General features: G+C 37.5%; 1 protein-coding gene across 1 annotated transcript in view; it reads right to left on the bottom strand.

Annotated features, from left to right (window-relative positions):
* The window catches only part of LOC145671251 (glutamate-gated chloride channel-like), a 113,951-nt gene that overhangs the window by 13,860 nt on the left and 83,690 nt on the right, over positions 1–16,401 (bottom strand). Inside the window, exons 7-8 of the mRNA XM_081740169.1 lie at positions 4,401–4,535; positions 2,548–2,918 (exon numbers count right to left, since the gene is read on the bottom strand). Coding sequence (XP_081596295.1) covers positions 2,548–2,918; positions 4,401–4,535 — 506 coding nt within the window. The remainder of the gene's footprint in view (positions 1–2,547; positions 2,919–4,400; positions 4,536–16,401) is intronic.

The raw sequence follows: 16,401 nt of genomic DNA, 5'->3' as shown, positions 1-16,401 counted from the left end.
AAGGATGAAACAAAAAGAAGAATCAACGTTAAAATTAAAAAACTACAGCAAGCGTTTGGTTACTCTTTCTTAATGAGAAGCTTTGTGAGGAAACGTGGGGGGGGGGGAGGCAACAAAAAATGGATTTTATTGTAACCGAGCATTCCGAATTCCATCTAGCTCCATGTTAATCCTATGGACTACAAATGACGATCGATAAACGGTTCTATCAGATAGACTCTCAGGTAGAGCTTAAGAAATGACCATAATCATCAATAATGAGCCTGGCAACATAGGTTCCAGTTACACTCGTCAAAGAAATTTTAAATTTTGTGCCAACACTAATCCATTTTATAGGATGTCTTTAAGCCAAAAGAGATCTCGTTGCTATCCTTGATGGCATTAAACAAAAATAAGAAAAAGAAGAAGAAAGAAGACAAGAAGAACCGAGTTCGAATGACATCAGAAGATTATATCTTTTACAATACTTTTTAAAAATATTCTTTTACTCGAGACTTCTTCATAGTTTCTTTTTAAAATACTTACTAACATATCCTCATTTTATTGTCCTAGTAAAGTAGTTTAGATTGATCAAGCTCTTGAGCCTTCAAAATTTTATGTCATGCCCCCCCCCCCCTCACCCGTTACGAAATCCTGGCTAAAAGAACCAATATATGTACCAGGAAAATAGTTTAGATTGTTCAAGCCTCTGGTGTGTAACCATAGTATTTCATTTCACCTCCCCCCCCCCCATTACGAAATCCTTGCTAAACGAACCAATATAAGTTGCCAGTAAAATAGTTTAGAATGATGGAGCCCTTGGTGTGATAACCACATTATTTCGTCACGGACTCCCGTATTACGAAATCCTGGCTACGTGCTTGACTCAGGTATTCACTCTTTTATCGTCTTTCACTAGCAACTGTCAATTTTAGCCCAAACATCCTGTATGTTTATGAATTATGAACAAAACCGCTTAAGAAGTTTTTGAGAAAAATCTCCGTTCCAAAAAAAAAAAAAAAAAAAAAAAAAATCCCACCCTCAAGAATAAAGTTCCCCTTTGGAATATTTATTTTTTAAAAGCGGAAAGTGAACACTCTTACCAGAAAATCGCAAAATTTCATTTTCACTCTCCAGTAAACTGTTCTTTTGAAAAATAAAAGTTGAAAAAGGCATCTAAAGAATTCCATAAAAATGTTATGTTTAAAATTGGGTCTGGATACGTTAAATGAAGCACAGTATACATACATAGAGCCGAAAGAAACAAGTGGGTGGACATACATTCAAAAATGCTTTCTACGGCATGTGAACTATGAAAAGTGTAAATTAGTTGAAATCTTGTATTCGATTAGTTTCATAATAATCATACTTTACTTTCCCCTCTCCTTCTTTCCTATCCTGACGTAACTAATTCTGACTTTAGAGGGCGGCTCTGTGGTAGAGCTCTTACCTGTGGTGTTCCTGGTTCAATTCCCGGTCAAGTAAGCTTGTGGTAGACAACATTGTGTCCTTAATTTTTTCAGGGTACTGCCGTTTCCTCCAGCTGCCTAAACTCAGAATTGTGTTTCTTATAATGGGTCCCCTTGAACTGAGATCGGTATAAGTCTTACAGCCCTGGGTAAGGTGCTGATAACAACTATGTAAGTAGTCAATTCAAGTATGGCTAACTGAGCAGAGGGTGATCTGAGCATTCACGTGGAACGATCTCCAGTGAAGAAGCAAATCTTCTTATGGAAGTCATAATAAGAGATATGTACCTCTGAAATAAGGTTTACCCCGTTTTTTCAGTACACGCTCATATAATAACATCTTCAGTGATATTTTTGTTTCTTTACGAAGGAGTTTTGCTCCTCATTTTTCAAGTGATTTGAACATTGCTAACAGTATTTTGATATTAGCTTATATTTACATTTATAATTAAGCCTATTCTAAATTTGTGTAACCTCTATGTAACGGACACTCGTCATTTATGGACAAATAATAATGTTCCGTAGGTATCAGTTCCTCAGAGATTTCACTGTAATGAATTTTTCGAATATTAGGATAATTACTCGAATAACTTTAATAACACCACCCACTGATCAAGTATTATGTGTTCAATGCTCACTCATTGGGAGTCGAACCAAGCAAATCGTGCACCAAAGGAGCACACAGTAGCTAATAGTCCAACGAGTAGAGCTAAAGAGATCACACATCATATTACTAAAGGAAGAACGTCTGTCCGGGCTGTAAACTCCAGGCAAACAGGTGTCCATATGTCTCAGTAACTGTCATCATTCAAGAAATGTTACACAAGCTAATGTCTCAGTAACTCGCCATTCAAGAAATATTTCCCAAGCTAATATCTCCGTAAATGTCATCTTTCAAGAAATGTTCGAGAAGCTAATGCCTCAGTAACTGTCATCATTCAAGAAATGTTCCCTAAGCTTATGTCTCAGTAACTGTCATCATTCAAGAAACGTTTCGCAAACTAATGTCTCAGTAATTTTCATCATTCAAGAAACGTTCCCCAAGTTAATATCTCAGTAACTGTCATCATTCAAGAAATGTTCCCTGCTAAGAACTTACCATAGCCACAGCCCCTCCATCTTCATTCTCAATGTCCGAAGGAATTAATTGTTTTCTGTCCCCGATGAGTATCACAATGACGACCTCCAGCAACGCCATAAAAACGAAGAGAAGCATCCAATTAGACCAAGCATCGATGGCCTTTGTGTCTGACGACGGTGGAGACGCCGATGTAACTCGTGAGCTTTCAAAGACTGCCGACAGAAACACAATCACTGCAATGATGACTCGAGTGCTTGTAGCTTGTGTCTTCAACCAAAAGACAATCCATGATACCATCGCAAGGAGACCAAGAGGTAGATATAAATGTAGCAAGTAGTTCTTCACCAGTCGCTTGAAGTACAGATCTACCCGAAGACAGCTGTATTCTCCTACAAAGAAAGACAAATGATAAAGATTATATAATAGAGAGAGAGAGAGGCTTAAATATAAATCTACAATTTATTCAAAGTTGATAGGCTACTCTATGAGATTTAAAGTTTTCTTTTTAACGCCCCAAGTGAAGGTTGATAGGATACTTTGTAAAGTTTAATGTTTTCTTTTTCTCCCAAGTGAAGGTTGATAAAATGCTTTATGACGTTAAAGTTTTTCTTTTTCCCTCAACTGAAGGTTAACAGTGAGATTGAGCGTTTGCTTTTATGTGAGATTGAGTGTTTGCTTTTTCTGCAAATTTAGGGTTAATAGTATACTCTGCGAGGTTTAAGGTTTTATTTTCCTCCTAAATAAAGATTAACAGAATACTCTGTGAGGTTACATGTTTTCTTTTTTAATTCATAGGATACTCTGTGAATTATCAGCCTCACTTTTCCTCCAAGTTAAGGTCAATTGGATGCTCTATAAGGTTTAAGGTTTTCTTCCGCCGAAGTGCTCTATTTAGAGTACAATTTCTACTAAGGAGCATAAGGCGTACAAACTCGCAACCTCAGCTATTGAGGTCAATCGGTCCGAACCTTAAAGATTTCTGCAAAGTTTGAGGAAATTGAAACGTAGTGTTACATGATGAGAGATATAGTCCCGGAAGTCCGTCGTTCAATTCTTTTCCCTGTCTTTCGAAGTTTTATATTTGACAAAATATGAATTAACGCTGTCCGTTCGAACAATAATTGCTGGACCAAAGAAAACTCCTGAAAATGCTCTGGCGTGGCCACGGCGTCTAGTTGGATCATATATCCACACACGTTGACCCTCATTATAAGTCACTGTTGTATGATGTTTTTCATATAACTACGTATTTGTAACTATAGCGATAAGATGCTGGTCTTTATGATAGGGTACATAACATAGAGTTTAACGTCTTGGCCATATGAGACTGGGACTACAGGATGGGCGAGAAGTCCCTTTTATTAATGTTAACATTGTTTTTGCTGTTGCTGTTTTATTGTTTATCCTTTATTTTAAGGTTAATTCATTTATTATTATAATTGTTATTACTGCTATAATTAATATTAATGTTTTGTTCTTATAATAATACTAAAACTGTACTAATACTAATGCAAAGGAATGTCTCACAAAAGTTTCACCAAAACATGAACAGTAACATAACATCAATAATAATATTTAAAAAAATTAAGCAAGAACAGTAACTTACAATATTTTACTATGTAAGGAGATTTAACCCTATACAACTTAATGTTGAATCCTAACCTCATAAGCTCCCACCAGGAATCGAACCTAAGTCTCTGGCGTTATATTAAAATCGAGATTTCCTCAATTTCGAACATTCTGTTTAACAATTTTTTTTCCTATGTTATTATTATTATTATTCACGCTTAAAGAATCACTAATCTGTAAAGCGTTAAAACGTATTTGATGGAAACTTTTTTTTTCTTTTAGATAGAAACATAAATTCTTACCTGTACTAGTTTTCGAGTTGCAGTAGTCAGTTGTAAATTTCTCCATTTGAAAAGGGTATGGATCAAGTGTTTTTCCCAGTTGTACCGGGTTTTCTTGCTTCCACCTAAAGACCAAGTCTTCTGTTGTGTGGGCATCTAGGAAAATAAAGCAGTAAGTACAAAAATACTGTATTGTATTTAGAAATGTCCAAATTTAATGATAGGTAAATAATTTACAGTATTTCTAATAAAATGTTATTGCTGTAAAATATTCTAATTTGTTCTAACTTTAAAAACAACCATAACCTAAGCGGTTGGCAACAGTCTTACGCAATACAGTTCTCGAAACTTGAGGAAACTCATCTGAAAGCATTGTCATTACGTACCGTCTATTCTCACGAATTATTTCATCCACTTTGCTCATCAACTCATCAGTCACAACAGAAGGCCGCACAGTTCGTGGTTCGTCGTAGACATTGAACTGCTCTCTTTATTGAACTGCTTATCTCGCTTTTGCACTATTGCATGTTCATCGATTTAATGTTCCTTACATTCAAAATCCGGATAGCAGAACGAACCTCACAGTCAGCGGGTTCGGCAATTATTTTATACATTGTAAACGATCACAGGAGACAATATACTTGCTACAACTCAGCCGTACTTTCGTCAGTAAAGAGCAGTGACGACGCCAGCTTTAAGTTCTTAGGGGGGCAAAGGAGGGGCAAATACATTTTCGGGGGGGCGGCTATTTGCCATACCAAAAATGACATATTTATTACGTTTGATTTATTTTACATTACATTACTACGAGTAATACATTCGTCTAGTACTATATGCTACGTATCTCTCTCTCTCTCTCTCTCTCTCTCTCTCTATATATATATATATATATATATATATATATATATATATATATATATATATATATATATATATATATATATATATATATATATAGAGAGAGAGAGAGAGAGAGAGAGAGAGAGAGAGAGAGAAAATTTACGAGGAGTTGCTGAAAATGTCCTAGTCCAATCCAGGAGTGTAGGTACTAGGTAGAAAAATGAAATCGTAGTTTAGAAAAGCACATCTCTGTATGTACAAATACAAATTTTCATATTAATAATGAAATTCTTATTGTTTCTCAGGCCTCTGACGTGATTATGTGTGCCCAAGCAGCGAATTTCACGAACATACAGACCCTAACTGTTATAACATTTTTGTTCCACCAAGGGAAGTCACCTAAGTAAATTAATTAGGAAATCAGTGAAACACCACGGGACTCTCCTCCGTTATATACAGTGGTGAAGAAGTAAGTGGCTTAGTATAAACGTGGCAATTTCTCAACAAATTATGCTTTACATCCAGGATGATTAAAAGCAATGACTCTTCCCGAAATCATGAATGCAATTTGTGACATTATTCTTGAAAATTGCAGCATTTCTGCCAGTGATTGATATAGCCCGAGGCCAGTGGGCCTAGGCCACCTCAGCTTTTGAGTGACAAAAAAAATTTAAGCTATTATTTATATAGTTTTTAAAGTGTATAGTAAACTCACGATATACTTATTATAGTCAGAGGTCTGGCTGCACCCCGCTTTCTCATTTCTGGGCATTTCTTTGGAACTTGTCGGTAGCATAATTCAGAATGGCTTGGGTATGCTCAAGTTCTTGGCATAATGGGTTCTCAAAAAATCTGTCAGGAGAATGAAACAGTGGCGGCATTAAGAGAAGTCTTCTTCCAATTCGACTGTAATACTGATCAATTTCGCTCACGAATAGTAACCATAGATGAAATATGGTTGTACCACTATGATCCTGAAACGAAACAACAGTCAATGGAGTAGTAGCACTCATTTCTTCATCGCCCCAAGAAGTTCAAGACACAGAAGTAGGTTGAGAAACTGTTTGCAACATTCTTCTGGGATAAGTATGGAGTGGTACTCATAGACTACCTCCGCAACGGTCAAATATTTAATCCAGAATCTCTACATTACTTACAAATCTAAAAAAGAAATATTCAAAGTTCAACGCCGCGGAAAATGAAAAGAAAGGAATTCTGTTTTTTCAGGAGAATACATCTGTCCATCAAGCCCCTGCGAACACAACTGACATTGCTTAATCTATGATTTCAATGTCTAGATCATCATTATTATTCCGCAGATTTAGCTCCGTCTAACTATTACGTGTACTTGTTTCCCAAACTTAAATAGCAGTTGAAAGAACGCCATTTTAGATCTGATAGGAGTAGTGCTACGAACAGTGGTGCGAGGAAATCTTCGGATTTTTTAACTTTCTGTTTTACCTAGTGGAGCACTGCACAAGGTAGTATATTGACTCTCGCGGAAAGTGTAGATGAAGTAAAACTTTACAATTCCACGTGCACTTCTTCTGGGTTGGGCTACGAATTTTTAAGCAGTTCCCAGTCAATATGGTAGACGTCACGTCAGTACTTTGAAACAAAGTAAGTAAGGAAGCACTACTGTAAACCAATTACTAACTAAAGATCAGCACTCTGACAATACGTTTTATTGGAAATCAATTTAATTCCATAAATTTATTATTATCATTTGCAGGAAGGGAAAACACAACTCTTTTTATCCCCTTCAAAAAATTAAGCCCTGGTAGTTGCAAACTAAGCTATTATAAGCACATCCTCTGAATATTAAAAGCCGAGAATAATGTTTCAGAAAAAAGAAGTATAGAACCTTTAAATAAAACAAAATATGAAACTGAAAAATTCAAACTTGGATAAATACAAACATGTTACGTAACTGGTTTTACCTTTCTTTTGTTTCCAATCGAAGTTGATCCAATGAGAAGAAACCAAGTCGACCAAATCTACTATTGTTCGCTAGGCACAATAATTAAAAATCATAAGAAAGAAGTATAACTAAAATTTACCTCAAAAGGGGCTAAATTAGAAAACAGAAATACTCAGACGTTCAAAGAAGAATGCTTGAGGACTTATCTGCCACATAGTAAATGCATGGAAAGTAGACTACAATTTGACAATGAGCTTGGTCATGATACTGGTATAAAATACTATATGCAGAATGTTTAAAGATTGTAGGAGTCTGGGGGGGGGGGCAGTCTAAGTGGCAGTCAGGGGTAAAGAAGTAGCTACTAGGGGGGCGCTCGCCCCCCTTGCCCCCCACTGGCGTCGTCACTGGTAGACAGGCAATGAAGCAGTGAAAGTAGTGCGTATGCATGAAGCGCCGACACTAGCGCTGCGGTGGTGTTCAAACGAGACGGTATTCACTTTCCGGAAACGCCTCATATTTCTACATTTTAAAAATATTTGATTATCCAAATTCTTTTGTGGATAACAAATTCAACTTAAACCTATTGCAAACAAGGTCAAATTGTCTTGCATTGTGTGAAGTAACTGTGTATTGGATATGAAGTGACGATGAGATAATTGTATAAACTCTAATTTAATTCATTAAATTCGATTATTTTATTAAATTATATTATTAACGAAAGAAACATGAACTCTTGAAAACTCATTGGAAGAAAACTTTGATTAGAACTGTACATTTTTAGACATCTGTTGTAAACACATTTTTTCTTCAGGCTGACTTACAATTTCATTTACGTTCTGAATATTATTATCTAAAGTATTTTCTTTTTGCTATATAGCATTATTACTAACAGGATGTATATTGTATTCGTTTGTTATTGCCAAGGACTTCGATCTCCACCATGTGCCGGTGTTGTACCATCAGTTGTAGCTCAGAATAATCTCTAAAAATGATCATAGAACAATGTAACAATAGGGGATGGAACTGTTGCACAACACGGTACTTAAGAACAAAATTATGATTGAATTTAAATGAAATTTAAATGCGTCAATTTTGATGATGACTAGTAGGGAAAAGGTGAGAGAAAAATAAAGATATTAACTGAGATAAAGGAATGAGCCTGGTAGATCCAACGAGGCTGGCGTCGTCCTGGTCATCTGAAACGATGAATATCTTTCTCTGGAGGAGCCTGGATAAGCTGGAAACAGTCAACATCTAGATCTCTATCCTGTTGATCTGCAAAGGGGCGTCGATAATGTGTCTTTACGATGATGTCCTCCTACACCTTCATTCCACTAGTCTGCTGACGAACTCAAAAGTGTCTGCGGCGATGAGCCGGCAGAATGGTATCCTTGACTTATGGAATTGGCTATTCTCCAACGATGCGATCTGCTTCTCTTGTCGATCCTGCACCCATCCTAATTGTGTGTCAAATACCCCTTGTTGTTATGTTCCTCGTGGTTTTGTTTGGCTGTAGAAATGATGACCTAAGAGTCCAATGAATAGGGAAGTATCAGGCTATGCTTGAAGGTATGCGGAAAGGTAAAGAGGAAGCTAGTCGAGTTTATTGACAAAAATGTGTTTACAACAGATGTCTAAAAATGTACAGTTCTAATCAAAGTTTTCTTCCAATGAGTTTTCAAGAGTTCATGTTTCTTTCGTTAATAATATAATTTAATAAAATAATCGAATTTCATGAATTAAATTAGAGTTTATACAATTATCTCATCGTCACTTCATATCCAGTACACAGTTACTTCACAATTGTCTGGTCTAATCCTCTTTTCGCCTATCCAATTATCTCATACAGTTATGACAGATTAATTATAAAATTTGTGTCCGCCATTTTGGGCAAAAAATTAGAATTCTTGTTTTGCCTAATAATTTATTTAGCTTAAAATGGTGACAATAAAAAGTCGTGGAAATCGGAGGAAGTTACAATTTTCGCTAAAATTAACTTTTCTCTCGAAGTTTGTGGTAGGAGCTGGCACTACACGTTCTCTAGTAGGGACCTGTTAACACCACTATCCACGTGCTGCCCACCGTCTATATAAGTGCAGCGCAAGCGCGATTCTTTCTTTGTTTTCTTCTTGGTTACAAGTCCGGTTGGTAGCAGGCAGGGATCTAGGTCAAAACTCCCACAATCAAGAAATGTCAAAACGCCCACACAATCGGTCATAATTCCCAAACAAATGGACAAATCTCCCAAATGCACGAATGATCAAAAGTCCCACAATCAAGAAATGTCAAAACGCCCACACAATCGATCATAACTCCCACACAAACGGACAAATCTCAACGTGTACTAGCAGCAACAAACGCATCAACTTTATTAGGTGGCAACTGTCGCCGATAATTTGAAACTGAATATGTAAGAACCATGAAATAAAGTAAATAGACAGTCATCACTTTGTTATAAAATTACATGGCGAGCAGATTTTATCTGATCTCAAATGGTTATCGTCGAATATACGTGGTTAAAGGAGCACTCTGATTAGCCAAATTCAAAAGACGTCAATAATTTATTCCTCTACAAGCGACGTTCTCTTTATCCCCTCCGTGGCCAAGTCGTAAGAGCACGCAGCTACTAATCCAAAGGTTGTTAGTTCGCGCCCACTCTGGGAATTTTTTTCATTTGTTTAAAGTGTTTTTAGACTCACCTTAATGTAAACACATTAAGCATATAGGCGATTTAACATATTTTGGGGGAGTAATTTTGTGGATCATTGACGCTTATGGCATGGGGAACGTACTTAGAACATACTAGGCACGTTCCCCAGGTACATGTCAGGTATGTGCCTATGGGCGGACATAGACTGTGACTATCACTTTTCATCCATGTGATTTCTCTCTCACAGAGGTACATAAGGCACATACTGGACACATTCCCATGTATCTGACTATGTCTCGGACTATGTCAAAAAAACAAAACCGTTTCCATTTTGATACCTGTAAGACAAAGAATAACCATAACTGTTCTATAAGATCATGACTCACGAACAGTAGCGGCCTAGTTCGACCCGGTAACTGCCCGCGGAAGGAAGAAAAACTTTTATGAACAACATTACTTGTCATTTAATAAGCGATGGTATGGAGACGAGACGAGACGAGACGAGACTTTGTACAGTCTCGGTCTCATCTCGGTTGATACATAGCGGTGTCACTCTCGATCTCGTCTCGAGTCAAATCGTCGTCTCGGTCAACAAATTCTTGTCTCGATCTCAGTATCGAGGGGCAAGTTTCGGTCTCGTTTCGAAAGTCTCGAAATAACTAGTGTGAAATTAAAATTGTGAAAGTATTATTATCGTACAGTCTGTCATTTCCGCTTCTTATTTTTTGCCTTCATTCTTGACTTAGAATTATGGTATGGTGTACCTCTACATAGCTAATTTGCTAGCACTAATGCTTTCCATGCGTGTGTTCCAGGTTCAAACATCAATGGATGTATTATACCTAGGATAAAACCCTAACAGCAAGCCATATTTCACTTTCAGCAATAGACTTTATCTCTTATAGCCTTAATACTGCCTATATAATTAAACTCTATAAAATTAACTCCGGTACTATACAATAGTTTATTTCCTTCCTTTGAATCAGAAATGAAATCTGTAAGTTTTACGTCCCACGATTATGCCGGTTAGGCTAAAGGAGACGGTGATAATGAGAGATGAGTGAAATGGTGGAATGAAGAAAGTTAGAAGAAATGGGAGAACACCGAGAAAACCCACGAGCACGGTGTTTGTCCACACGGCGCGAGCTGGGATCGAACCAGGGACCCCAAGCACCGGAAGTGGATGCTCTACCACTGAGCCACCGCGCCTCCTCCTTTGAATCAGAATTGTTCAATACCTCCTTACGGATAACGCAACACATAGGAACACGAATGTATTAATCGTACCGAAATTAAAATTTTACAATTTATCAATTATTATCCAACACATTCTGCTTTGACTGTCATTTTAAAAACAGAATGGGCTATAGTGTTCATTACCTTAACAACTAGGGTAAATTATTACTAGAATATATTTTGTTTCAAATTGATCAAATGCTTACCGTTTCACAGCTCCGTGTTTAACTGACACTTTGCAACAAGAAACTTTGTGAACTTTGTGCTGGAAGCTACGCCACTCATCTTTACTATGTGTGGTCTTGGGTTGAATCATCAAAAAAGTTACGTAGATTCAAAGTCCGATGTTTTGCATAGTTCGTGTCTCACTTGAAGTACATTATGTTTTTATAGGGTACAGCGGGGTAATTCGAATAGGCGGGGAATTTGAATAATGTTAAGCAGTTTGCTAGCTGGAGTGGAAACGCGGCTTGCCATGTTAGTGAACCTGTGATGGATTTGTAGGGGTTGGTTTGCAGAAGTCGCTCTCAGAAATGCAAACTATTCCTGCAGTTCTGAAGGCCTATACGATTTTTTGCTTGCTGCAAGGTAAGTACAAATATGTCTATTTTTAGGTCGATATAATTTTCAACGTTGTTTCCTTAAGCTTTCCTTATTATTAACTGGATAAAATGAAACCGCTCTGGATTATAATCGTATCAGTAGCCTGTGGGGCATTGATATACTGTATGCTGGCGTCAACTAATGAGCAGTTTTCATACTACGTTGTGAATGGCATATACGTCGACTGCGGGGCAATTTGGATAATTCAAAACGGGGCAATTTGAATACCAGTGGAATTAGAACTATAGGCGGGGAAAATGTAACGGTGATAGCATGCTGCAATGCCAAAGAGTCTTTATACCTCCTGTAGTAATATTCAAAGGCGTACGCCAAAGTATGGACTTTAAAACCCAAAATCTCACTCACAACTTCTGTCCTTAGAGTTGTCATGACATCGAAATGCTTTACCTACCTCCACACACAACTCACGTATTACAACCACTCTATCACTCTGATTTAAGGTCCTTAAAGCCAATTACCATCAAGAGGCAACCATCTGGATTCACCAATACTCGAGCTCAGTGATTAGTAAATCTCAGTTCTGCATTTTGTTCATTGAAGCCTGGAAGCGGAAATTCTTCTGTTGCACTGGCAGTTAATGGATTTTCATATACCCCTTCGGTATATACCCCTTTAGTCCACAAGCTGTTGAAGAATTTCGATTCGCCCCTTCGGAAACGTATGGCCTTGTTACACATTTTGAGGAGCAGTCTTCTCGGGAAGATCTTAATAACGCGCCTTCTTCTTCCAGTAATGGCTCTCAAAACTTTGTCCCAACGAAGCCTATAGATGAACGCATACAACAAGTGCTTCCAAGCCCAGAAAAAAATTGTGTGCAGAAGAGACGTCGTGTCACAGGAAAATCATGCCACTGAATTTCTCAAAATATTCGGGCAATGAGAATAAAACAACTCCGAAGAAAGACGCAAGCATCGGATGCAACAAAATCCATGGACACTACAAGAAAGAAGAGCGCTAATACAGAACCTGCCAAGAAAAAAAGCAAATGAAAGCTCGAAAGAAACTGGTGTCCTCTAACCCTTCCAGTGACGAAGATGTAGGCCTAAGTCTAAAGATGGCTGCAGGCAGTGAAAGTCAAACATGGAATTGCGGTTTTTGCCGTCTTAATTACTATTCAGAACGTTCTGCTAGAAAAGGAGGCTGGATTCGTTGCCAGCGTTGCAAGACATGGTTCCACGAAGTCTGTGCCGGTGCAGAAGGTCGAAAACAGTTTATCTGTTGTCGTTGTCATTAAATACGAACGATGGAAGATGAATTAACCTATTACGGATGTGTTGCCGTAGACAGTGTTCCTAAAAATTTCTTTAGTGTACATTCAAAAAGATAGCTACAGGTGACGTATATTTATAATTTACGTACTCATTTTCATTCAAAATTAGCATATTTCAACTACTGTGGAATTTGCAATCTAACAATTAAGTAGTTTATACATTATTTCTATAAGACTTGCTTATTTTGTTTTTTATTCATATTACCCCACTCGTTATTCAATTTGCCCCTCGCATTTACGTTTTTCGAAATTTCGGGGGGGGGGGGGGATTGAATACCCAAATTTCACAATGATGTATCTCAGATACTATCTTACGAAAAATTGTTAAGTAATAGTACGGTTCAAAGTTTTTGTTCACAATTTTATATTTGAATACCAATTACAGTTTCCGAGATATATGAGAAAATGTCTGAAATTATTCAAATTACCCGGCTGTACCCTACAAGTTCATAAGGTCGTAATGCATTACATAAGCATATATTCAGAGCCGTAACTAGACAAGAGGAACTAGGACAGTACCCCAGTGTCCTCACCCATAAGGGCCTCGGAAAAATGCCAGGCTTACAAAATTTCTATTCTGAGAATTGAAAAAAAAAGATAAAATATAAGAAATTGAAGAATTTAGTGTTATAATTTAAATAAATTGTTATGGATACTGCAGACCTATCTGTTTGTACGCCAGAAAAAATGTCGCCTCTTGGTGGCGACGAAATCATCTTTGGGGACCCACAGAGTCATTGTTACTTAACTAAATAGGACAAGACAATAATTTGTTTCCTTTCGGAAATATCTTGTTTTACTCTTCATACTACTCTTCGCAGTAGTTTATGTGAAGTATAAAAATGTTTTAAAAATCATATATATATCTTCGTGGATCTATAGCAAGGTATTTAGAAGCTAAAAGTCGTGTTGGAAGTGGAATCGACTATGAACCTGACGGTTCAACTAAAGATTTTAGGAAAGGAGATAGGATACAGTGTTGTCGCTGGTTTCTACTGAATTGGTATCTTCGACACCGTCAACGCTTTCTCGTCTGTCAACAGTATAAAAGCAGCCAAAAGGTTATTAAAAAAAAAAAAAAAAAAAAAAAACACTTGAACTTAGAAAATGATCCCGGAATATGATCACTGCACATAAGTGACATATGAATATTACTAAACGTCCTGTTACTTTAAAAAAGTCCCTAAAGTGAAGTGAATTCTATATTTACTTGTAGACATTCTGTTGCCCATAGTCAGGGACGTGCCGTGGAAAATCAGCGCCCGGGGCGGAGTATACGACGGCGCCCCTATACATATATTCCAAGTAATTTTTCCTATATTTTTAATTTTTTCTCCCGAATTTTTCGCCCCCTTACTTCGGCGCCCGAGGCCGTCGCCCCGCTCGTCCCCTCCATGTCACGGCACCATATTTTAATTTTGATGTTATGCCATCGAAGCATTCCGTGGGGATTGATGTCCTCAGCCCAACAAAGGTTAAGGCGCTTATGAGAAAGAATTCAATATATGTATAGTGCGTACATTTTATTCATGAGTGTATACTTTTATTGTTACAAAAAAAAAATAATAAAAAACGACGTCGTAACATAGGAAATGACAAATAGAATATACTGCTTGCAAGCGGAATCCATTTTCTATATCATTGTACACTAGGCGGCACCCAGAAATTTTTGTTGGGAGGGATCCCAGCTTTGGGAGGGGAAGGTCCAATACTACAAACCAGGTCCGCAACCAGCCACAGAGGTTTGGGGGGGCCATGAATATGTTAGGGGAGCCAAGTCATTAAAAAATTCTCTTACACAGCTAAATTGTGTGTTTTGTATTAATAATAGCATTTTGTGTTAAGGTCTAGGGGGCCACAAAAAGTTTAGGGAGCCAGGCCCCCCTAGCCCCCCTCTAGTTGCGGGCCTGCTACAAACCACTACGTCTATGTAGTACTGAACCGGTCCCGAAAAGACGATAAGTAATTGTAAAATAGTTCCACCTATAATTTCAGAAATAGAAAGACAGACGAGATTGTTTTTATAAGAGAAAGAGTTCGGATGAAGTGTGAGATCAAATTTTCATGCTATATCAATTATTTCCCTGTTAGATAAATATAGAATTATTGAGAAAGTGTAAAAGTTTACGTTGAGTTAAGAAGTTTTCGGGGTTCTGAACCCGGTGGACCCCTCGAGGAAGCGCACCTGTTGTACACAAATGAAGGGGACTCCATCCGCTACTACTATCTAGTATGGAATTTGTTGATATATATTTGATATAATTATGACATTTCTCCTTGTACAACTGTCCATTTTCACACGTATAGAATTCAAACAAATGAACCACTAAATCAAAAAAAGGAAGAAGCCCTGTAAGCAGGTAAGCCAAATCCACATAAAATACCAAGAGATCCTATAAGTTTGTAATGACATAGGTTGGTAACAGAGCGCAGCACCTTGCAGATTTATACCTGCCATCTACCGTTGGGAGGTAGAAGTAACACCAAATGGAGTAAGTTTCAGGCTTACGTTTATTGACAGTATACGTTTCCAAAAGAAATGCGACTTTGTACGGGACACCAAGGGCGCCCATCAGGGGGGAACAAGGTGGGCGCTCGCCACCCCCCCTAAGAGGAAATTGTATTTGGGAATATTGAAAACCCAATAGAATTTTTACATTAGTTACAGCAAAATTTGAAACTATATTTGAAACGTTGCTTATACCTGCCCCCCCTTGGAAACCACAACATGGGCGCCCTTGCGGGAGACGGTTGATTTTTTGGCAAGTGAATGGTGATGGAAGAATTGGTGGAATGAGGAAGTGGGAAAAAGGGGAATACCCCGAACAAAGAAAACCTACAGATATAATTACGTGTATAATTAAAGCTCCGTATTGGTCCCCATTATTTTCCATCAGCATCAGAATTTATTTAGCCGTTCTTCCTTTTCCTTTCTCTGAATTAACAAATCACCAGAAAATCAATGTAAAGATTTGTATTTATATTCCTACCAATTTCTTTTTTCTGTCTATTTATGTTCATATTCTATCAAAATTATCCTGCATCTATTTAGCGCCAATATCAATAAAACCTAGAGTTGTGAGCATGAAATATTTTAATCGAAATATTTCAGGGCTCTGAAATATTTCAGAATGAAATATTTCAAGGACTTCGTTCTCCAATATGTCTTCTGGGACAAAATAAGCAACTTTCATAGTTTAATTATTCCAATAGCAAACTGGGTCACTAAAATCGAAAGCGACAAATCTCAGATAAGCAAAGTGTATTAAATATTTTCTGACCTGAGGGAGAAAATCCAGAACACAGTTTCAAGAGCTCCTGATCTTCAAAGGGAAGAGCAAAACATAATGCAGTTCTTCGAGGACCGTAAGTAGATCTGTCTGCGTCCTGTGCATTTATTAGCGAATACTTTAGATCCAAGTTACAAAGGCAAGAACTTGACCACCGAAGATCAATCGGACACTTTAAAAAATCTGAATCA

Source organism: Thermobia domestica, chromosome 2, assembly GCF_964235325.1.
Source record: "Thermobia domestica chromosome 2, izTheDome1.hap1.1, whole genome shotgun sequence".
Taxonomy (NCBI): domain Eukaryota; kingdom Metazoa; phylum Arthropoda; class Insecta; order Zygentoma; family Lepismatidae; genus Thermobia; species Thermobia domestica.
The sequence above is the reverse complement of the archived record's forward strand: the minus strand, read 5'-3'. Positions and strand labels throughout refer to the sequence as shown.